At 53.7% G+C, this 24,244-nt stretch overlaps 2 protein-coding genes across 9 annotated transcripts in view; one reads left to right on the forward strand and one right to left on the reverse strand.

Annotated features, from left to right (window-relative positions):
- Positions 1-24,244, forward strand: part of Macrod1 (mono-ADP ribosylhydrolase 1) — a 156,159-nt gene that overhangs the window by 61,188 nt on the left and 70,727 nt on the right. The window contains exon 4 of one of the 5 annotated variants that reach the window (XM_039099939.2): positions 18,345-23,501. The exons of the other annotated variants lie outside the window; for them this stretch is intronic. Within the exon in view, the coding sequence (XP_038955867.1) occupies positions 18,345-18,352 (8 nt within the window). The 3' untranslated portion in view covers positions 18,353-23,501. Of the gene's footprint in view, positions 1-18,344; positions 23,502-24,244 lie in introns of those variants that run through there. 5 annotated transcript variants of the gene reach the window in all.
- The window catches only part of Flrt1 (fibronectin leucine rich transmembrane protein 1), a 77,976-nt gene that overhangs the window by 31,618 nt on the left and 22,114 nt on the right, over positions 1-24,244 (reverse strand). The gene's annotated exons all lie outside the window — the stretch shown is intronic.

Raw genomic sequence — 24,244 nt, forward strand, 5'->3', positions numbered from 1 at the left:
TTGTCCTGACCAGGAGCTCTGAGGTGCGGGGTGGTTTGTGAGTACAGCTCAGGCTGGGGGGTAGGCAGTAGCAGGGCAGAAGGCACAGTGATGAGCCTTGACCCAGGCAGGCACCATCAGGGAACAGCAGTGAATGTGGGGGAGGCTATGGGGCACATGGGGTGCAGGTGCCTCTGCCAAACAGCAAATCCCAGGCCCGGCTTAACTGCACCATTGTTTATTTTAATGTCTTTGTGGTCCACGTTAGGGCGCAGGTGAAATGTGGCTGTACCGTTTACTAGTGGGGACGTTAATTGCACACCACAGAGAACAACAAACCCACATTTGAGGTATAGATGACTATGGCAGCCCGGCTGACTGTGTGGGGAAGGTAGGTGGCTGAAGGAAGTGCTCTGTGAGAAGCTCGGCAGAGGGGAGGATGGGGATCAGCAGGAAATGTGGATGTCAGGGGAAGGGTCTCCTCCCAGCATGAGTGTCTCTCTTTGTATATTGTCAACTAAAATAAAGAACATCATAGCCTCTCTTGAGGGTCAGATAGGGCTGGTGACTACCTCTGTCCTTAGTACACACAGAGGAGCCACGGTGTACCAGAGGCAATGAAAATGGATTAGCATTGGCTGTCCTCCCAGTTGCCTGGGTTGATCTGGGTGTTGAAACCTCAAAACTATGGGTGTGATAACCTTCCTCCCTCCTTAAACATGGACGCACACACTCTATCTCCCTGGGGCAGGAGCGGAGTCAGCAAGGGAAAGTAAGGCAGACAGGAGAGGACAAAACACCCCAAATGCAACAGTAGCTGCACATGCAAAGGCCCTGGGGCGGGAGGGAGTCTAAACTCAGTGTCTATGAACAGTAGCCCAGTATGTCATGTAGAAGCAGTCTAGACTTCATCCAGAGGACAGGAGGGTGTCACTGGAGAGTGGAAAGCCGCAAGGGAGGATGGGGGGTGGGAGGGAGAGGTAGCAGTACCCCACACCATAGTGACTGATTGTAATCATGAGGCCACACACTATGTAAAAGGTCCTAGAAGGGAGTATATCAATGTGTGTATGTGTGAGTGAGTGTGTATGTGAGTGTGTGTGTGTGAATGTGAGTATGAGTGTGTATGTGAATGTGAATGTGAGTGTGTGTGTGAGACAGTGTGTGTGAGTGTGTAAGTGTGTGTGCGAATGTGTGTGAGAGTGTGTGTGTGAGGGAGTGTGTGTGTGTGTGAGAGAGTGTATATGTGTGAGCGAGTGTGTGTATGTGAGTGTGTGTGTGTGTGTGTGTGTGTGTGTGTGTGTACCTCCAACACTCCACTCTTGCCCCTGTATAGAGAACCCAGTCTCTTGGGGTATGTATGGCTGAGTCCTGGGGTACACATGGCCCACACTAGCTCAGCACAGACCTAGCAGGAGACAGAGTGCCAACCCCCAATCCTAGCACCCAGAGGGGTCCTTCACTACTGTCCTCTAGCAGACAGGTCACAAGGTCACTCACCATGTCCAGGACAGAAGAGGCTGCTGCCTCCAGTACAGAGACAACTTCTAGGGCCCCAGGGCTTTACCTCACTCTCCTCACTCTCCCTGTATCCCAACTATGTGCACTGCAGAGTAAACTGAGGCCCAGCGATGTCATTAGACCTTAGGCTTAGCAGAAAGGGCTTCCCTGTCTGAATTAGGACCTCAGCATTAGGATCTGAGTTTGATCCCCTGACTTAAAAAAGCAGGGCGTGGTAGGAGATCTTTCTTATGCCTGTGCTTGGAGGTGAAGAAAAGAGGGTCCCCTTGGGCTCACTGGTCAGTGTAGTCTAATTGGTGAGTCCCAAGTCAGCGGAAGACTGTCTCAAAGGGCGAGGGCGTCTGAGGACTGACACTCAAGGTTGACCCCTGGCCTTCATATATGTACAGTCATACACATTAGCAAACCCCAATTGCTGGGCGTGGCCCCACTGAATCCACTCCATAACTGAGTTCCTACTCTGCACATCCAGGCCAAGCCCTTTGCTGGCCCCTGTGGTCAGTGGCCTGTGAGTCTCAGAGCCTGTCTGTAGGCCACAGTCTCACTCCCCTAAACAGGCAGGCCCTTCAGCCCAACAGCCACTGGGGATGAGGGGACAGCACAGTCCCTGATCCCAGTGAGGCCATGCAACAGCTAGTGATGGGGGAGGGACTTGGAGGAAGATTTATGAGCTGGGTTAAAATTTAATTTGGGTGGAAGATCCCAGCCAGCCAAGCCGGCTGCCCCAGACAAATGGCCTCGTCCCTGCTGGCTCTCACACCCCATGCCAGCCTCCCCATTCCTCTCCGGAAGGCTGCCCGCCGCCCGCAGAGAAATCATAGCACCAATTTGATTTGGGCGAGAGCGTCGGGTACTGGGGCTTGTTTGCACTTCGGTTTACAATTGAACAGGACAGGTCAGCACCGGCTTCTCCCCGGGCCTCCCAGCCTTCCCAGGTGGCTTCTCTGCTGCTAGTGGGGCCCCTGCTCAGTCCACCTGCTCCCTACACTAGTCCCCAGCAATCTTGGAGGCTCCATCTGACCTCCCAGCTTCTGTCTGCCAAGTACCCCCAATTCTCCCCATGGCCTGATAAGCTAGAAGCTTGAATCCCATTACCATGCCAGGGAACTCAAGCAAGAGATAGAAACTCTGAGCCTCCATGTTCCCGTCTGCATAATGGGAACAGTGTCCCCATGGAAGCAGGCTGGATAGGGGGAGCTGGGACTCAAACATGGAGTACTCTGACACGAATGGCCATGACTCTCCAACAATCCTCTGGGCTTGCTCCCTGCCAGGGCTTCTCCTTTGTGGGCACGGTTTAGCAGCCTTTGTTCTTCCCAAAGGGCTGATTGGAACACTGCTAGGTCCCTAAGGATGAGGAGTAGGGTAAGAGCTCTCATACACAGCTATTTTAACTGAACAAGCTACTCTCCTTTGCCATGTGTTGGGTCCCTTCTAGTACTTTCCAAGTGGGCACCTGTATTACAGATATAAAGAGTGAAGCTCAGGGACAGGGGGGCAGGTGTACAGCCCTCTACCTCCCCAGCTCCGGTCCAGGGTGAGGGGACTGGAGGAGGCAGAGGCCCGACTCAGCAGCACCTTCCCCGATGCCCTGTCACTCACTCTCCTGCTACTGTTGGCAGAGATCCAGGCCCAGAAATAGCCATGTCACCTTCGGAGCCTGAGTCCTGGGCTGCTCTGCCCCAGGCCTGCGAGGGTGGAGAGCAGCAGGCAATGCAATGGGAAGCACACAAAGTCAAGTGCACACAACATGCACACTCCAGCATGCCAGACAGGGGAGGCTCTGGCCTCCTCCATCTGGCCTTACCTCCTCCACCAGCTCTATAAACAAGGCTCTGGGCAGGGGCTGACAGAGCGGGGTGGGGTGGGGCGGGGGCTGCTTCCCACTGGCCAGCACTGCCCCCCCCCACACCACACAGGATGAAGCCATCATGGCCAAGACACCCTTTTCTTTGATCTCTAACCATCCCCCAAGACCTTCAAGGTCCTTTCTTCAGTCACCCTGAGTCTCAGAGCCTGGTTTCATCCCTCGTTCATGCCATGCTCTGTGCCCATCAAGGCTGATGGGTCCTACTTGCTCTAGGCTGGGAGGGAGGTGTGGAGAGGCTGGGCCTGTCCCTTACAAGTGCAAAGCTAATCCCGCTGGTGTGGTGTGCTCAGAAGGGTGGAGAGATTAATGTGTCAACACATTTGCATTGAAGCAGGAACAGAGAAATGAGAAGCTAGCTCACAGTGAGGAGCTGGCTGAGGCTCTGCCAGCCAGCTGAGCTGGCCACCCACACCTCAACTCAGCCAGTACCCCCACCCCCACCCCACCCCACCCCCCAGACCGTGCCTTCCCAGCATCACATCAGTGTTTGGTAGCTCCTGCTGCCCCAGCCCTGACCTAGCATGGCAAGCGGGTGTGCCACGCCCTAAACTGTCTCCCACTCGGATCAGGACAGCGGGTCCCAGCAATGACCCCGTGTCAGCATCTCCCGGCAGCCTCTCAGTATTTACTTATGTGTGTATTTATTTATTCCCGGCTCGACTCTGAAGGATTTGCAGCACTTACAGAAATATAACAGGTGGATTCGGAAGGGAGTGGGAAACTCAGGCGGCTGGAGTCAAATCCTGATACTCACTTGGCCCCCCTTTTGCCCATGTTGTCCCCTCACCTCTCTGAGTGCAATTTGCTTTCCATAGAGCTGGGTGATCCCATACAGTGGGGTGATGCTCTAAGCAGGGTAATCCAGACCGTGGAGGGAAGGCCAAGGACACATGCTAATTATGGGGCCCTCCAGAGCGGAAGAGGATGAGGCTGGAGTGAGGAGACGCCACCCTGCATCTCTGCATCCAGCCCGAGGTGGTCACATCAGCTGAGAACAGTAGGTCTGCGGTCAGTAGCATGTACCTCTAGGGGTCTCAACTGTCTCATATGCCTGGTACAGAAATGCCTCAGGTTCCCTGTGGAGAGAGGCTCTGTGTGTCCCCACACAGGGTAGAGGAGGGCAGCACACTGGAGTCTTGTCATGTATAGCACCAAGAAGTAGACGTCCATCCACCTCAGCCTCACCCCAGTTTCCAACCTCGGAAGTTCACATCCAACTCCTAGTTCACAGTGACCCAAGCCCCTGGTGGTTAAGCTGTCTGAGCCTCCTTAAGCCAGACTCCTAGCTTCTCATCTTGCCTAAGGATTCCCCAAACTACCCTCTCCCGTGTCTCCTGGCTGAGAAGGACTCTCCCCAACCCCAGGGCGCAGCTACCCTCTTCCTGTCAGTAGTACCCCCATGGGGGCATCACGATCCTCGTGGGCCAGTCCCTGGTCCAGTCCTCCTGCATGCTCCAGCCTGCCATCTGTCTCAGCTCAACACAGAAGCCTCACACTTCTTAATCTAACTGTGTGAGCCACACATGACCAATTTATTGACCCAGCTGTGGGGACAGTGCAACCATTTGGAAGGCAGCAGGTGGAAACGCCAGTACAGAGGTGCAGAATGCTGCAAAACACTGACCACCAAGTGCCCGGTGCTTACCTCCTTGCCTTTCCCTGACCACCCTGAAACTCTACAAGGCAGCTGTTATGGGGAGGGCCTAATTGGCTGGGGACTTTGGTGTGTGGGATGCCATGTGGTTGATCTCCCAGAACCAGCTCTTGCCTCACCTCACCTGCTCAGGCCGAGTGGAGAAGCATTTATGAGTGCCAGCTGAACACAGTCTACTCCCGTTCTGTCTCCACCTGCCTTGTCCTCTTTGGCCAGGAACCACAACCACCTGCTCTGACAATACCCATGGCTTTGAGTTAGTCACATCCGTGCTCACAGAACCCCAGGTATCAAGCAGAGGCCTTGGAAGGCCAACGGCGTCCTGGGCTATTCTTGACACTCTGCCAACCCTGTCAGGAAAGTCTGGTGAGGCTAGGCCAGGCTACAGAACCACAGTAGGGTGATGTCACCAAGTGCCCCAACCATTGTGCAACTAGGGATCAAATAGCTCTTGGTGACTTCATTCTTTGTATGTTTATTTGTGTGGTGTGTGGACAGAGCCTGTGTCTCTGCACATGCTAGGATCTATCACTGAGCCACATCTCCATCCATGATTGACTTTAAATGATAAAGAAGGGTGCTTGGGCTTAATCCCAGCACTCAGGAAAAAGAAGGTGGATCTCTGTGACTTCGAGGCCAGCATGGTCTATGTAGCAAGTTCCAGGGCAGCCAAGGCTACACAGAGAGACCTTATGGGAAAGGGAAGGAGGAGTGAGTACACGGGAGAAAGACAGACCTTGAACCTTGGCAATATCACCTAATTGTGACCCAGTGCAGGGGCTTCAGGGTTGTTGGGGGTCGCTTTAAAGTGCCCCAGTCCTCATGAGTCCAGAATTTGCCTGCTGTGGCCACCTATCTTGTCCCCTGAGTAGCAGCTGGATCTCAAAGCCATATTGGACCCATCAGAGGCCTTCTTCTGTTCCTGCCTCCTCTTTCCCAACACCTGCTCCTAGGGTCCTTAGTGGTATAGATCTGTAGAATGGGCACTTAAGGACAGGGCATCCTGGATGGTCATACAGGCAAGAGCTGTGGTGCAAGCACTGTGTTACTGTATCTTAAACTTGGCTCTCTTTCTCAACACCGGCCGTATGCCACACATCACACATGCGTCGGTCAGGTGGCTTTCCCATGGCCCTTTGACTCAATTGCTTTTTTTTTTTTTTAGAAATATTTATTTATTTATTTATTTTTTAGTTCTTTTTTTCGGAGCTGGGGACCGAACCCAGGGCCTTGCGCTTCCTAGGCAAGCACTTTACCACTGAGCTAAATCCCCAACCCCCTAAATATTTATTTATTATATATAAGTACATTGTAGCTGTCTTCAGACACACTAGAAGAGGGCATCAGATCTTATTACAGATGGTTGTGAGCCACCATGTGGTTTCTGGGATTTGAACTCAGGACCTTTGGTAGAGCAGTCAGTGCTCTTGACCGCTGAGCCACCTCTCCAGCCCCCACGTGCTTATTTTTGTCCTCATTTATAGTAACAAAGCTGGTGCTGCTTCTTGGTATGACAGAAACACTCTAGGGTGTAGCTTAATAGATAGAGCACTTGTCTGTAATAGTCTAAAATCAGGCATAATATTTTTTACAATCTATGAATACATATGAATCTACTGAAATCTAGAGTTGAAGGGGCGCACGCGCGTGTGTGCATCATGTCTGTCTGTCTCTGTGCATTGCCACGTAAGTGCAGATACCTGGGGAAACCAGATGAGGGTGTCAGCTTCCCTGAACTTGGAGTTACAGAGATTGTGAGCCACTGGAATGGGTGCTGGGAACTGAACTCCAGTCCTCTGAATCAGCAATGGCCACTACCAGTCATTGAGCCATCCCTCCGGCCCCTAAGGGGTGAGTGTGATGGATGCTCTCTGGATTATAGCCAGCCCTCCATACCCATAGGTTTTATATCTGCAGATTCAAACCAGGCCTGGGTCAAAAGTACATGGGTGGGGCTGTCTACAGGCTGTGAGCAATAAAACTGCCTGTGCCTAACAAGCAAGGACCTTTTTCTTGTCATTATTCCATAAACAATACAGAGTGACAGGCATTTGCATAGCATTTACATTGTATTAGGAATTAGAACGAATCCAAACACAGTTTAAAGTATACAGAAGAGTACCGGTGGGTCGAGTGCAGATACCTTGACAGTCTACACAAAGCTCTGGCATCTGCAGCATCTGGTACCTCAGGAAAGGGGGCGCCCTAGAACCATTCATTCCCTGTGGATGCTAGGGGCTGGTGAAGCATTTTTCGTTTTCAAATGGCTTTAATGGCTAAGCGGCATTTGCCAGACCTGCAGGAGGCTCGGGGTCCCATCCCCAGCTCCACAAACATTTTTAAAAGATGGAGTTAGTAAGACAGTTCAGCAAGTAAACACATTGTCATCAAAACTGACTCATGGTGAAGGAGCATGATCACATGCTGTCCTGAACCTCCACACCAGCAAATAAGTAAATACATACATACATACAAACATACATACATACATACATACATACATACATACATGTATGTAGCGGTGGTCTGTTTTTAAGGCTTAAAATATGAAATTGAACCTAATCCTGTGCTCAGAGTAGGGAATTGGATTGCTCAGGGACGTCTACAGATGTGGGCCACCCAGGCCAGTTTAGCTCTTCCCAGAAAAACTGTTCCCCTCTCTCCTGACACACTGTCTACTGCTCCTTCCTAGGCCCTGGTAGTCCTCAGGCCTGGCTTCACCTCCAAAGGGAAGAACTCCTTCCTCCCTCTCCATCTCCACTCTACCGCCCAACCCGACTCCACCATCCATCCCTCTTCTCCAGAGATGTCAGGTGCACCTGGGCCCCACTGTCTAGTCCATCTCCCCTCCAACCCCAGTCCACCCTCTCACTGTATGCTGTAGTATCTTATCTCCACCGTCTGCTGTCCTACGCACGCACGCACAGCTTAACTCCCCCTCCCATCAGCCCCTCCTTACCAAGGACCTAAAAGCCTAGCCTTCCCTGTCTAACTCTCAGAGGTACCAGCAGCAGAATTGTGCACCATGTCAGGTCCATGAGTAGGTTACTGGGTTGTGGTGCAAGTCAAGGCCTCTCCCCTACTCTCCCACCTCCAACCAGCACACACACAGTGGTCTGCAAGGTTTTATTACAGAAAGGAAGGACCCAGTCCTGCTCCCACCCTGCTCTGGATTCTCCTGCCTGAAGACAGCAGAAGCCTGCACTGCTCAAGGCTGTCTACACAGCACAGCACGCATTAGTTGGCCTCTAGAAACCTAAATCAAATCCCACTTCACCCTTACCTTAGAACAAACCCATGGTCTTTGCCAGGGTCCTCCATTTGGTTACCACCCCCACTCCACACCTTGGCTTTCTTTTTTTATGTTCTGGAACTTGCCCACATCTGTCCCCACTGGGTGCCTGCCGGTCCTTCCACCAGGACACTCCCCAGCCATCCAGCACCTTGTCCTCAAGCTGGTCTCTGCCCAAAGTCACCATCTGCTGCCTCCTCGGCCTCAGTCGCCTATCTGAACCAGCCCCTTCAGATTAACTCTGGCATCCCTGAATGTGGAGCTGTCTCCCTGCCCTGTGAGGTCCCTGTGAACTAGGGACTGGGCACCAACACCCCAGCAGTGGTCTCTGCGTAAAACAAAGTGTGCCTACCTCTGTGACTCTGAGTGGTCCAGACCCCCTAGCCTGTGCCCACCCAGGCAGCTCCCCTCTGGGTCTCTCTGAGGCTTGGAGGACTAGCCAGGGCGGAATAACCAGATTAGCCTAAGCGGCTCCTCTTGTTTCCTCCAGTAATTGGATCGAGGCTGTGTTTCAGTGTGGCTGCATTTAATATTGTAATTCTGTAGCTGTCTCTCCGCTGAGCACAGCCACCAGGCACGGCCACGCAGGGCTGTGGGCAGGGAGCTCTATGCTAACACGGTCAAAAGGGCAGGAAGCAGAGACACTCTGTGCCCACAGCCACCACTGCTGGGCATGGCTGTGGAAGGACCCTGGGACTCAAAGGGCCCTTCTACTTCCCATGCCTGATATCAGGCCTGAGATGCAGGGAGAGTCCAGCCTCAGGAAGGCCTGGGAAAGGGACATCGTTGAGGTGCATAGAGCAGCAGGCCATAGTCCCCAGGAATCCAAACATGTGTTCTGTCATCACTTTTCTTGGAACACAGCTAAGGAGGCCTGCCTGTGGCCACAGCAGTCAAGAGCCCAGCCAGGTCTTGTATTTGTGGATACTCCCTGGGCTGTCACGTTGCTAGGTGACCCTAGAGACCTAAGCTTGGATGTTGAAAGAGCATCCAGGGACTAAAGGGAAAAGACATGGAGTAGTGTATATATGTCCCTTTGTGAATGTGACGACTACTGAGCGTGCCCATTGGTCTGCTGCTCTCGGTGAACAGATATCTGTCCCGAGATGGTGAGTCCACCCTGTGAACAACGCTGCTTACCCTCAGCCTGAAGTGCTGGGTCTTGGCTCCTCAGAGCCTGGATCATCAGTGTAGCTCAGTTGGTAAAGCGCTTGCCTGGTGTGCACAAGGCCCTGGGTCTGACCCCCCCAGAGCCACACAAACAAACAGGGACCAGTGCCACACGATCTCAAGACATAGGAGGTAGGAGCAAGAGGATCAGAAGTTCAGAGTCACCCTTGGCTACATGTGAGTCTGAGGCCAACCCAGGCTACATGAGACCCTGTATCAGAAAAGAAATGGGGCTTAGGGGGTTCTGAGAGCAGCGCCCAGCTGAGGAGCAACATGGTGGCTCTGTTCTTAGATGCCCCTCCAACAAGGATGGCTTCTGACGCTGATGCACTTAGGCCCTGTCCAGACGCCTGGTGGCAAAGACATGGCCCGCCCACTCGGTTGGTGGTTCCAGGTGGTTCTGAGCATGTCAAAGGCCTGGGGACCGTCGAAGGCCTGGGGACCGACCAGCTTCTTACACCCAAAGTGTGGTCCAGGCCCTGCAGGTCTCATTGTCACCCCAGATTATGGGCACTGGGACTTTGGGTCCCCCACCCCGCCACCCCTGCTTCCCACCCGCTCCACGTGACTGCAGTTGGCGACGGCTCCCATCCATCACTCAGCCCTATTTTTAGGAGGTGATAACCCAGCTGTGAAAATTCACTCCCTGTGAGGAAGTGAGCCTCAAGAGGGTGGTGAGGGAGGGTGGCAGGGTACAGGGCAGCCCACCGCAGACAGGGACAGAGGCTGGGGGAGCGCGCCTCGAGACCCGCACCGACACACAGAGGCCACATGGCTGTGTCCTGCCAGTGCCCACCGGCTCTGAGCCTTGGCTTCCCCAGATGTATAGTACACCTTCACCCTTGTCACAAACTGGCTCTTACCTCCCGGGTTCCTTGTGGATTCGAAAGATTAAAATACAGAAATGTGTTTACATGAATATTTCAGACAAACAACAAATGCTTTTTAGCCAAACCTGTCCTACACATTACTTGAGGTAAACTTATGCCACCAAAAAAAAAAAAAAAAAAAAAAAAATTTTTTTTTCCTCCCTGAAATTTCACTGTTTGGGCGCCTGGTATTTTATTTATGCCGTCTGCTGACCCTGCTTCCTTGGAGCAAGCCCCTCTCCACCCACTGTCAAACATGATCCTGCCCTCAGAGTGGCCAACAGGTGTGCAGCCGGCTGTCCCTCCCCACAGCTGCCATTCCCTCTGCTTTTACACAATAAACCACCCACCAGCATCCCAGACTGCCTGGGTCAGACTTCCAGCCCCCGAAGGTGGGGAGGCCAGCATTTTCCTGGGCTAGGTAAACTTGCATGCCTTGCCCTCCTCTCTGAGCCTCAGCTTTCCCCTCTGGAAAATGGGATAGTAAGTGTCTACCAGGAGATGCTGTTGAGTACGTGATCAGCTGAACCAATGAATTAAAGCTGCCCACAGACCACCACCACCACCCCCGCCGTGCCTGCTTCGCCCATTCAGCAGGACCTGGAGCCAGTCTGCAGTGTGTGGCTGCGGGTGCTGGAAGAGGTGAGGGAGATGCTCTGGGCGAGGTGAACCGCAGCACCTGCCATGCAGGGAAGGGCCCTGAGGCATCTGGGGAGGGTCCCAGGTCCTCCCTTGAGGTTGTGGAAGGCTGAAGCAGGAGGTGAGGAGGCCAGGATGCTGTGGGACAGAGGGGAGTAGTCTGTTGCTGGGGGTGGGGGACGGGGGGTGGGGGAGCAGGCCAGGAGAGAGCAGGGGGTTGGGGGGATTGCTCCCCTCCAATCTTACACCAGATTCAGGATGTCCCCTGTGTGTTACCACAGCTGTGTGAGATCTTTCACATCTGGTGGAGTGGGCTAAGAACCCGGAGTCAGAGTGGAGGAGGCAAGGACCAAACACCCCCTCCCCACTGCACCTTCGGTTTGCACCTGTCTGGCCCCTGCCAGCTAGAAGCTGAGTAGCTTTGGATTAGTTGCTTGACCTCTCTGAGCACTCGGTTCTCTGCTATGAAATGGGAAAAGAAAGCTGGTGATGCCTGTCATGTACCAAGCTGAGATGGTGCCCATGGAGTGGCTTAGACCCAAAGTGGGGTCCTGAGAAGATGGAAGGACCTCAGCAATCAAAAGAAGGCAGGGAGCCCCCCGTCACATGGGGCATTTCGAGGGTAGGGCTAGGTCTGGGGGGGCCAGGTCACCAGCATCTAGACATGACCCAGGACTCCCTGGGAGGACAAGACTGACATGTACTGATCATGGCCTTGAACCACTGTGAGCTGCCCCGTGGAGTTAGCCTCAACCCCTGGCTTCCCCAATGGAACCATAATGCCCAGAGAGGGTAAGGTGCTCCCTGGAGTCACAATGGCATCCAAGTTTGCCCAAGGCCAAGGGATCCCTATGCCCACACCTTCCCTCAGTTATGAACCCCCAAGTATCCTTTCAAACCCTAAGGTGCAGTGGTCAGGAGCCACCTGTCCTGGGTAGCCGAGATCTCTGATCAGCTGCAGGAGAGGCTCCCAGCCAGAAGTAGAGCCAGAGTCCGCCCAGCGATCACCAAATAAGTCTCTACCTCAAGCTTGGGACCTGCAAATGAGGCCAACAAACCCTGCTGGTTCACAGTGGGACAGCACCAGGCAAAGGGGCCTCTGAGAACTAGGGCATGCTGGGAGTGCACAGGCCCCTGGAGGAGACCCTAGTTCAGCAATGGACTGAGGTCTATAATGGGGGGGCTGCAAAAGGAAGTGAGGGACAAGGGTGACATGAGGATTATTTATCCCTTACTTTACTGTGTGACGGTGGGCCAGAAACTTAACCTCTCTGAGCTTCTTTACTTATCACACATGCCTGCTCCATGCAGGGCACTTGGGTCTTCAAAGCAACCCTTGGAGGCAGAGCCCCAGTACCTCCTTAGCCAGTCAGTTCTCCATCATCACCCAGCTCAGAGGTAGGCAAGTCAGATCAGGGTCCAGGAAGAGCTGTTGGGACTGTATGGCTTTGGTAGGCAAAGCTTTGGGTTTCGAGGCTGTGGGACTTGGAGATTATATGGTCTGGGAGCTACAGGGTCTTGGGGCTGTGAGAGTCTAGGGATGAGAGTGTAGGAGCTGCAGTGTCAGAGGCTGTGGGAAAGGCAGTGTCTGGTACTTCAGGGAGCTTAGTGAGGTGTGGGATGTGTGGTCTAAGATTGCAGGGGATTGTGGGCTCTGAGAGATCTGGGACCTGCAGGGGTCTGGGGTCTTCAGAGTCTGGGCCTATTGGGCTTGAATCAGTCTGGGAGTTGCTGACCATGGAGAGGGCCGCAGAGGGGCTGTACCACACGAAGTTAGAGTTTCTGGAACTGTGGATCATGGGGTTTTGGTCCCCTCCCAGAGCTAGAACTGAGTAGGCCTTACCTCCTTGGGAAACTGCAGTGTATACCCCATTGAGGCCCAGCTTTTACTCCCCAGGAACATATTTAGGAGGCGAGAACTCCCTCCCACACACACTTGCTTACCATCATCTGACGCGCCAGACCGCTCAGGCTGGCAGCCGGCACAGCTGTGCAGCTCCAGTGCCTGTCTTCTGGCCCTCGCCTCATACCTGTACCTGGGCCAGAACAGGCAGCCCCAACTCAGCAGGCGTCTGGCACTAATTGTGAATTAATAAGTTAATTAATAAATGCCACATCCGACCTCAGCAAATCCTTCCAAAACCCTCCAGTTTCATTCTGCCCATCTTAAGTATGCCAAAGTGAGACTTTTTTTTTTTTAAGCCGGAAGAAAAGCCAGGCAGGTCAAGTAGGGCTCAAAGGCAGATTTCTGAGACCTCAAGTCCACCCTGGGCTGCCTTAGGAAATAGGATGGGTCTAAGAGCAGGAGGACACAGTTGGAAGTATGGGTCACAGCCTCCAGATCACACACCTAGTTCACACAGCACATAGCAGGATCCTAAGAAGTGTTTCTGAATCAATGGGAATGTGGGAATATGGGGGAAACCCAGACAGAAGCAGGCAACAGGGGTCTGTGCCAGGTGCCCAATGGCTGTCAGAAAGCTGGATCTGCTTCTGACCCTTGTGGCTAAGTTTTAGCCCTTTCCTGGGCCACAGAACTGACTTGTCTACCCTGGAAAAGCTCACTGTGGGGACATGACCCTTACCCTAGAAAATGGCACCATCACCTGATACACAGGTGTGCAAGGAAGTGTCAGAGTTCACCAGTCGGTTCCCAAGTACTCAGGTTAGGGACCTCTGGGTCATACATGAGAAGCCCCAGCCCCAGCCAAGGCTCACACTCCCCAATTCTGAGAGCATCCCTAGTTAATGTGCTCTGGCACTTTGCAGATCTAAGCTGAGGCTGACCATGAATCCAGGGCACCAGGTGCAGGGTGCCTCATTATCTCTGCCCCAGAGCACTGGAGACAGATGACCTACACTGGGTTTCATTTGCATATAGGGGTCATAGGCATTTGGTTCATAACTGAGAGACAGCATATGTATTCTTTGCTATTTAGCAAATGTTATGTAATTATTTAAAAAAAAAAAACAGATCAGCTGGACCTAATTTTAGCTGCTGGGATTCCTGCCTTCGGGCATCCATGGCCTCTCCCGGCCCCTCCCAGGGCCGCTGAGGCTGCTGTTCCCGCTGCTCCCCAGACTGACGCCTAGTCTGTGCACCGGGTCAGCGTTGGTCCCAGCCCCACTTTAGGCCCAGCTGCAGCTCTCCTCACCCCTCCCCTGGAGCTGGGGGTGGGGTTGGGAGGGGCGATTTGAGTTCTGAGTCCATTCTATTTGGGCTCACATCAGCTTGTCTGCCGGGAGGATTTAGTGAGCGGCGGCTGCGGTCAATAGTGCGTTTGTTTTGCTATCGACCTGCCAGGCAGCTCCCAAACTGCCTGTCCCCCTGCCTCAGCTGAGGCCTCTCCAGGCTGCGGGAGCCGGGACCTTGGAATCATTGGAAGGACCAATCTAAAGAGGCTTCCAACCTCTTGGCACTGCCAGTCTCTGCCCACAGCCTGGCCTGGGTGACTCTCGGTTCACAGCCCCTTCATGGTCTGAGAGAGGAGGGGTACTGCAGTCACTGGCTCTGTCCGACTCTGGGACCTCCTGTTTGACAGAGAACCCCCACAACTACCAGGCTGGAGACTCTGGGACCTACTCTGTGGAAAGCACAGCCTGAGAAGATGGAGTGACATACCTCCATCTCTGGGGCGGAGCCCTGAGGCCCCTACCCTAGTTCAGCAGTCCTTCAGGTCTGGGACCAGCTCAGTTAAGAGCAGAGGCCATGTGGAGAGCCAGCCAAGGGGACTTGGCTTCTGCCCAGACAGCTCCCTCCCCTCCCACCTCCCACCCCACTACACACACACTCCTGTCAGAGGAAAGTTGACAGACTCCAAGTCTCTGACTTGCACTCATTCATTCATTCATTCATTCATTCATTCAAACATTACCAGGAAGCTGCTCTGGGTGGGGGCCCAGAGGTGAAGTCCACAGGCTGATATCTGGGAGCCAAGCACCCCACACAGCTGTGCACAGACAGAGTAGAAAAGGATGTGGGTTCCCAGAGAGGTCTGGGGGGGCTGCCGAAGCTGGGAAGGGCTGCTGCCAGGGACTGCGGGGGAGGGGGCGGGAGGGGGACCCATGGGAGCCTTGGTGGAGCCCTTTCTGCAAACAGTTCTGAGGGATGAGTGGAATTTTGACAGGGGAGGAAAGCACAGCAGGAGGAGGGCCCAGCGGGGGCAGAGGCCTGGTGCACAGCCGGGTGCACAGGGAAACAAGAGATGCACGCGGCCCCTCCGTGAACCATTGAGGTCTCTGGAGCGTGGAGCACAGCCAGCCCCTCCTTGTCTACTTAGCCAATCTCTGGAGGGCTCAGTCCCACACACCCCCTTCCCCAACTGTCCCAAAGGGGGTCCTCATCCCCTCCTCTTCTTCCCCTCCCCCTCCAAAATGAGAAAGAGGGGAAAAAAACTATTATTGTTCACGCCTCATCTCCCCCCAAAGTTATTAAATTTCATTCCACGAACAAATAAATCCATTTTTATTGCAGCAGGAGGAGCGGGCAGTGGTTTGACTGTTTTACCTTTTTTATTTTTCAAAGTCCTGTTAAATCTGCTAGGATCAGCTGGGAGGCCTCCTCTGCCCCGGCTCGCTCCTCCCTCCAGCTTCTCCTCCTCCTCTCGGCATAGCCTGCAGGGCCGGGTCCCACCTGACCTGCTCCTGTGCTCTCGTGAGGCCTCCCAGTCCCCAGCCTGCCTACCAGGCAGGAGGAAACGCCCTGCCAGCCTCCTGTTTGTTTGGCATTTTATAGTTTTCCTAACACTTCCCGCGCACACCTCCCGCAGAGCCCCTGATGGGAGGCATTGCCTGCTCCATTTTGCAAAGAGAGAAAATAAGCCGGGAAGCCAGTGGCTCCCAACCGTCCTGGTAGTTCTGAGAGCCCCAGGCAACCCCCCCCCACCCCCGCACCCAGGCTCTGACCCTCTCCTCAAGCCTGGCCTGCTTGGCATCTCAGACACTCTACTCAGTGCAACAGGGGGTCACACCTCCCATTTCTGCCACCTAAAAGCTATCGATCTCTGCACCCATGGCAGAAGCATCATAACAGCACCCCCATCAAGTCACCACGGGGAAGAGAGGCTGTAGGGACACAGCCAGTGGGTACCTTCGCCTCTCGCCATGCTGCTCCTGCCCAGACCTCACCTGCCCGCCCACTGCTCTGCAGTCCAGTAGCCGGTCATGGATGGGCTGGGCAAGGGTGTGCGGGAAACCTCCGAAACCGGATCTGTGCTAGACTCCCAAGATCTGCACTAAATTCCCTTCAAGGTTATATCCCCCCTCAACCATTTGCTAAAGACTTAATGACTGTCAATAAGATGCCTGTTGCACCAGCAGAGCCGGCAGCTAGCGGCTCCCAGTGAAACATTAGTGACTCCACTGCCCAAGCCGGACCTGAGTGTCACCACGCACAGCTGAGTGTGTACCCTTTAAGGAAGTGGCAAGGAAACATCCTCCCTGTGTCCGGTGTCAGGCCGATGCAGGTTGCAAGGGTGAACTGGTTCCTACATCAGGGGAACTCCACCTCCCCAGCTGGGACTCCCTGTGCTCACCCTACCCAATCCTGGAGTCAGCAGCAGACTCCAGAGTAGGCATCAAGACCTGGCTCTGACTCCACCTGTAGGAGTGGTCTGACTGTCCCTCTACAATCTGTCTATCTTGAGCCACTTGCTTTTTCAGGCAAAGTCTGGAGAAGAGCCTTAGGGCTCTTCTGTCCCAGGAGTGCCCCCACCCCTACCCAGGTGCTGACAGCTGACAGCTCTGTGCATAGCTAGGCTTAGCAGCGCCTTCCCCTCCAGGATGGGAGCTGTCTCCGGTGTCACATGGCACTGTGGCTCCAGGTGAAAGTGTCCATTACCTGCCACATACACCCCCATCCCTTCCTGATGCTTTTCCTGTTCCTGCCTCCCTACCCAAGGTCAGGGGAGGGACTGCCACAACACCCCACCTGTAATTCTAGGCTTCTAGCTCCTGTCCCCAACACACCCTGCATGGCTGGATGCTAAGGACTCCCTCTTTTTTTTTCCCTCCCCCTCTGATTAGCACAGGACACTATCAGACCAGACAGCATCAGGTAATCTTCCCTAGGGCTGTCTGTTGGCACCTGAGGCTACTCTAAGTAGGGGAGACGGGGCAGGGAAGCCCAGATGCCCATCACTTCAGAGAACCTCCGAGGCTGCCCTGGCTAAGGTAGGAGTGTTGCTGGAGGAACAGGCTTGTGACTGGCAGGACAAGGAGCAGGTCTGAAGTTACTGTCTAGGTAGACAGGCTAGCTGCCTGCAGCTTGAAGGGACAGGAGAGGCGAGGCCAGAAAATGCAGAAGCAAAGAATCCTGAGTACACAGAGTCCAGAGAGGGCTGCTGGTCTCAGTCTGCCTGTCAATTAGATGGGAGTGCTAGACTGGCAGCTTTATGGGGAGACGTGATTCCTTCTGTGGGAACTGGTCATCCCAGGACCTCATGCTTACAGCACGCTGTTTTGTGTCAACTTTCACTGTGCCCATTCCCCCTCACGGTCTTCACCCACCCCACCCACCCCTGCAGAGGAAGTTGCTGCAGGGCCCCCTCGTTTATAACTTCCAAGCCTGCCTGGGATGGTAGGTGGAAGTGTGGGACAGGCAGCCACATCTTCTAGTTTCCAGTTACCTGGACTAAAGGGGTCTCTGGCACAGCCTGGTGGGGGCATGGCACGTGAACAGAAGGCAGAAGAATCATCCACATCCCCCAGAGTGGTGCCTGCCAACTCAAACGCATCTCGACGCCATTAATTTACATTTTGATTCGACTTTCTTAATTTTACTTCAACTTGGTATGACTCTGGTTTGAGAATCATTTTAATGTATTTATCTGTGAGGCAATTTGTTAAATAACCCCCAAGACTCGGCGGTTTTCCGTCCTGAGCTTTTATTGCAAGGCTGTTTTAAATTAAATTAGTCGTCAGGGTCCCTGAGTGCATTGTAACGGGATGAGTTCACCGCCAGCCCACTCGTAAAAGTTGTGCAAACCTCTGGCTAAAAGTACACACATAGGAAAGCAGGAAGCAGTTGCTCTGCTGCTCAATGGCCCTGGGGGCCCTCAGGAGGGATGTGGCAGTGGCATAGCCACCCACCCCTTGTCTGTGAGACAGACTGCTCTGAGGGGCACCCCCAGGTCACAAGCTGGGGCTGTAGCCAGCCAGTCATCTCAAGAACAACTGTGAGATCTGTGCAGGCTGAGACAGTACCTTCCCCTGCTGGCTCAAGCCTCAGGCCACCAGCTCTGGAGATCCAGCAGGTGTGTGCTGGGGGGCGGTTAAGGGCTTGGTAAACTGTGCCATCACCCCCTTGAAGATAGCTGGGCAACTGAACCTGCATCCTGGTCTCTGTTTTAGGTCCCTAGCCACAGAGAAAACTGCTAGGAGCGAGGCCTGGCCCCCATTCCCTGGCTGTCCCCTCCCTCCTATGATCTGAGATGGCATCTGTGCCGGCTGTCACCTGTGTTGGGGGCACGGTTTGTGAGCCGAAAGGCGCAGGTATTGAATCTATATTTCATTTTCACGTCTGCAGCTGCTATTTTGTGCGATAATGGATTCCCTCTCCGCATCCTCCAGGAGAGCCGGGCAGAGGGGAGGGCTGAGTGCTGTTAATGAGGCCCCTGTCCTCTCCTGGGGTGCCTGCAGGGCCTCTCTCCCCACCATTCTACACCCATCTGTGTCTCCCAGGAACTGAGCTATCCTCCTCCCCACTACCCACCTGGCCACACTTCCTTCTGTCACAGCCTAGTTTACCTCTCCTTGAAGCCTCTCATTCCTCAGGAAGCCATCCAGCCCTGGGAAACTAGGGCTTTGGCCACAGGGAGTCATTTGATACATCATGCAAGTCTCATAATGGCCACCAGTAAGGCAGGGGGTCAAGGCACAGGGGACTCTGCAGTGTGTGGGGGACTTAGTAGGTGGACATCAGGGCTGTAAGTATAGAAGAGACATTAGGGCAAAAACCAGGCTTTATCTGCCAATTCTGGACCTTGAACCATATGATTCTGTGCTTCAAGTCACCCCTCTGTAACGTGTTCTCATGGATTCACATTGGGTTCGGTCTGGTGTTCAGAGTACCTCACACTCACGCCGTGGGCCCACTGGGGAGGCAAAGCACGTCCCTAGCAGCATGACTATCTTGATGTTTCTGTTGTTTGTTTCGAGACAGGGTCTCACTGTATATCCCTGGCTGGCCTGGAACTCCCTATGTACACTAGGCTAGCCCTGAACTAAAAAAAGATTCATCTGCCTCTGCCTCCAGAGTGCTGGGATTAAAGGTGTGTGTACTCTGTGCATGGTCTTTTTTTTGTTCTATATACAGTCCTGAGGACTGGATGCAGGGTCTTGCACATGCCAGACAAGCACTGTGCCACTGAGCTGCACACATCCCCAGCTCCAGAGTGCCTATCTAAATTCATCTTTCTAGGCCCTTGGCAAGGTCCTGTGCGTGCACTCAGATCAGGATGCCTCCCCTGGGATGTTCCCTGGTACCTCAGCCAAGGGCTCTGCTTTGGAGGGGAGGGAATCCTTAAGTGGCAAATCTGACCAGGTAAAGACATGGCAGACAGGGATATTCTCCAAAGTGGAGTGTCAGGTATACTCACAGGTGTCCAAGACTCCCTGTTCTAACCTCGGTCCAAACAAAAGCAAGCGAAACCTTCCAGGCCTAGTACCTTCAGAAGCAAACCCAGCCTGCTGAAAGTGCAGGGACAGGCCTGCCCCCCATCCCTGCTCACACTGCACCCACTCTCCATCTCTACACCTTGCTCTCGGAGCTGCCTGGATCCTAGGCCCAGCCCTTGTATTTCCCCTTAGACTCTGCTCCAGGGGGACCAGTTACAAGCATCACGGGTGGGCTCTGGAAGCAATCACCAAATGAAAGCTCGAACAAACAATGATCCAGGTCCGTGTGGACTTAGCTTTTGGCCTCTGAGTGCCTGAGGTGTTAGCCAGCAGCTCCCCTCTGGCAGCCTTTGCCAGGCCCGGCTGGGGCAGCTGGGGAGGGCAGTGGAGAAGCCAGAGAAAGGCCCTACCTTGCCAGAGGCCCAGAGCTTTTCGTCTTACTCTGATCTTGTAGGGATGCATTCTGGGTTTTAACAAGGCTAGAGAAGAGAAGCTAAGCCTTGGCAGCTGGCAGCCAGGCCTCAGGAGAGGGGCTGTCAGGCACACATGAAGCCCCCTGAAGGCCCACCCAAGGCAGGCCCAGGGCTTCTGGCTGTTGAGCCAAGAGGAAAAAAAAAAAAAACCAGAATGCCTGCCCCAGGGTCCAGAGGCAGGGGTCAGGCCCAGCCCTGACCTTGCTTCCCATCTATGGTTCATCAGGAAGTAGGGCCTTCCTTGGAGCAGGTCAGCACAATCAGTGCTGCCTGTGGAAGCTGCAGAATGGCTCCATTGCTTTCTGTCCCCAAGCCCATGGGCTGTGCAGTTTGGGATCCACCCCCCTCACTGATGTTTTATTCATGTAAACTCAGCCTGCATCTATGCTTAGAAGAGAAAATATGGAGACAGCGACAGAGACAGAGACCAAGGCCTCTGGGGGCGTGGGTGGGTGCTGCCCTTCCAAAGGGCATTCTAGAAAGATCTAGATGAGTTCTTTCCCTGAGGATGCCTGACAACCAGGGAGCTGGCATTCCATTCGATGGCACTCATTGTCACCTTTAGTCTCTCACCGGTTCCTTTCAAACCTCTCTGCAGCTCATAGCTCACTAGGGAGGGCCTGCATCCCCCGCCCTCACCCTCAGAAGCCACACTGGCTGGGGCCCGGGAGAAAGCGGGAGGCATTGTCTGTGCTAATTGCATTGTTAGACCGAAGGTGCTCGTGTTCGCCTGTCTAATTTGGGGCCTTTATTTAACATGATTGCTGGCTGACAGCCGGGCGAGGATCAGCCGCTGCTGCCCACGCTGCTGCGTCCCCACCACCCCTACTCCTCTGTCCCAACTTGCCACCCTCCACACTCCCGTCAGTCACTATCTTGCCTGCACCAGTTTCAGACAGCAGAGATGAGGGAGGACGGCTCAGGGTGAAGCCTCCCGACCCCCAAGACTGGCCTGGACTCCCCCCACACCCTGACAACTCTACCCTTGAAGAAAAGCACAAGGCCGTTCGCCCAGAAGTTCCCCACCTCCTGTGCAGCCCTACTCTACTGTTCTAAGGAGAAACAGATACATGGAGCCTGCCCCATACAAGGTTCCTCAAGCCAGTGTTGCTCCTGGGAGGAACACACACACACTACTCACAGTGGTTCTTCCGCTCAGCAAGGAGAGTGAGACCCAGAGAGGTTAAGTGACCAGCCCAAGGGCACACAGAGCTGTGGTGGCCTTTGTGCTGTTGCTCCTTGAAGGCTCCATGGAGATAAGCTTTTACCAGCTAAGGTCTGCCTCAAGTGACCTCACTGAATCCCTCACACCAAAAAACAGTGCCAAAGCCAGCCCCTAGCACATCCAATGCCCAAGCCCTGGATCAGGCCAGAGTACAGAAGAACCAGGCAGAGCTAGGTTGGAGGTGGCCCTCCTGGCCTACTTTGTGGTGGCCATATAGAGCCTTGTCCTGGTCAGGCCCTAGGAGGTGGACACCACAAAGCAGTTATTTCCCAAGAGGCTTCACTAGTGCCTGTGCCCTCTGTGGATCCTAAGATAGTTCCTCTACTCTGCGGCTCTGTGAACCTCCCCAGGGTGGGTACCAGAGGACACGGCCCCACTGGGCCTGACCTGTTGAGGTCTGTGAAGTTTCACTGAGAGGCATTTCATTGGGTCCCCTATTCCCTGCCCTCCCAGTCAGCTGCCCAGCTAATCCCAGGGTGTGGATTGAATATAAAATCCTAGACAAGCCCAGTCACTTCGGCACTTACCTACTGATTCATACACCTTGCACTTACGAAGCAACTACTGTGTGCTGGGCATCATACAAGGCTCAGGGCCTACTGCAAGGAGTGAAGGAAGACAGTTGTGATGTCCAGCTGTGGGAACCTCTGCTCAGTGAAGTCCAGGAGAGCATCAGAGCACAGGATGTACTGGCACACAGCCAAGAGGCCATCTCCCGAGGGGGGAGGGGCATAAAAGCACACCAGGCAGGGAATTGGAGAGTGTCTCAAAGGAATGAACAGAGCCAGATTTGTTTGGGAAAGAAGCCAATATATGAGGGAGAGAAAGCTGTGTGTGTGTGTGTGTGTGTGTGTGTGTGTGTGTGTGTGTGTGTGTGTGTGTGTGTGTGTGTGCCACACACACACACAAAGTCCAAGAGCATCTGATTTATTCCTCTGAACCATGGTGCTTCCAGAAGTCCCCTGTGGACATAGGTGGTTTGCGTTGATTGGCTGGTTAGTTGGTGTTTGTGAGACAGGGTTTCTTCTCTCTGTAGCCCTAGCTAGTCTGGAATTCACTATGTAGATCAGGCTAGCCTCTGCTATGGAGTACTGGGATTATGGGTCTGCATCCTCACACATGGCTGAGGGAGGGTATTTTAAAATGCAGATTCTGGGACCAGCAAGGTGTCTCAGTGGGTAGGTAAAGGTGCTTTCTTGCTAGGAAACTCTGATGGCCTGAGTTCAAAACCAGGACTCACAGGAAGGAGAGAAAGCAACCCCTGTGTGTGTCTAGACACACAAATAAAATAATTTTAACTTAAAAATAAATGCAAAAAACGAACAAATCAAGTAAAATTCAGATTTTGAGCCCCAGCTACAGATAATGTAGCAAACTGAAGCAGTGCCCAGGACCCTGCTTGGTCTGTTTTTGCTTCTAGACAGGATCTCACCGTACCTCAAGCCTGCATGGAACTCAGTATGTGTGGCCGGAGGGGAACAATGAATTCTGACCCTCTGGCCTCCATTCCCAAGTACTGGGGTTATGGATACACACCACCATGCCAAGTATATATGGTGCTGGGAATGAAATCCCAGGCTTTGGACATGCTAGGCTAATGTCCTACCAACTCAGCCACGGCTCCCTGCATTTTGAACCAGGCTTTGGTGATTCCTTACAGAGAGGTTGAGGGCACTGTGGGTCACGGGCGAGTGACTTGGAAACATGCTTGGTGTAAGAAGAACCACTGAGGTGCAAGCAGGCCAGGTCCATTCCTGTTCCCAAGCAAATGCTCCTCAACTACAGGCGAGGGGCTGAAGACCCAGTGGTGGCACGGCGTGAAGGAAGGGCAGACAGCGGTAAAGTCAGCGCGGGAGCATCCATCTGCCCTGACAGCCAGCAATTACACCGCGTGATCGCCAGATTACTCCAAATGCATTTATTACAGGGGTTAGAAGCGGGGGACTTATTTACTGGCAAATCCATACTCATTACAAGACTCAGCCTAGCCTAGACTGAAAACAGCTCAACTGAAACAAATAATTACCAAAGTCCTTCCAGCGCGAGGTTCTCAGGTGGTTGTGTGTAGGGGGGACACCAGGCCCTTCCTTGAAGCGAAGGGAGGCGGCGGCTGGTGGAGGATGCCGGGGTCGGCAAGGGGAGATGCTGCTGTCCTGCTGCGGGGCGGGCCGCCCTTGAGCCTGGCACTGCAGTGCGCATGCTTGTCAAGGTCATGAATATGCAAACGAATTCTAGGGCGGCGGCGGCCACGCCCTGCCTGGAGGGAAAAAGGAGACTTGGGAGCTGTAGGACGCTGAGGTTGAGCCTGGGGCATAGTGCAGGAGTTGCATTTTTCCGGAAAAATACAGAAAACCACCGTCAAGTTGTAGAATGAGTGAGTGAATGAATGAACGAATGAACAATAAACAAACTAACTAAATGTAAGCGGAGACAGCCCATGTCCCAGGTCTCTCAGTCTTAAGAAGCCAGTTTCTGGCACCCAGGAAAACCTGCCACACACAGCATTAGTTGTCAGGTGCTAGGTACTCTGGGAGGATGTGGTGTTGTGGGGTACAAGCAGCACAGTGGAGTTCCCATGCCCCAAATGCTTTCTGTACCCAACTTGAGTTAAAATCTTTCCGTTTTCTAGAGGGGAAAAGTGTTGAGGCACAAGCTCACTTCGCCCTTGACCTCCATATGTAACTGAAGATGACCTTGAACTCCTTTATACTCCTGCCTCCACCCTCCCAAATCCTGGGGATACTAGAGTTATAGACATGTACTTCCAAACCCAGCTATTCTGATGTCTTTCTAGGAAAGGCAAAACGAGCATTGGGCTGAAGTCCATCCTCCCATTTTACAGACAAAGACATTGAGGCACAGACCTGGCCGATCCTTCAAGTGGGCCCATGTAGAACAAGCACCCCCTGTACTCTGGGGCCCTGAACCATGGTGGC

Source organism: Rattus norvegicus, chromosome 1, assembly GCF_036323735.1.
Source record: "Rattus norvegicus strain BN/NHsdMcwi chromosome 1, GRCr8, whole genome shotgun sequence".
NCBI classification, from domain to species: Eukaryota; Metazoa; Chordata; class Mammalia; order Rodentia; family Muridae; genus Rattus; species Rattus norvegicus.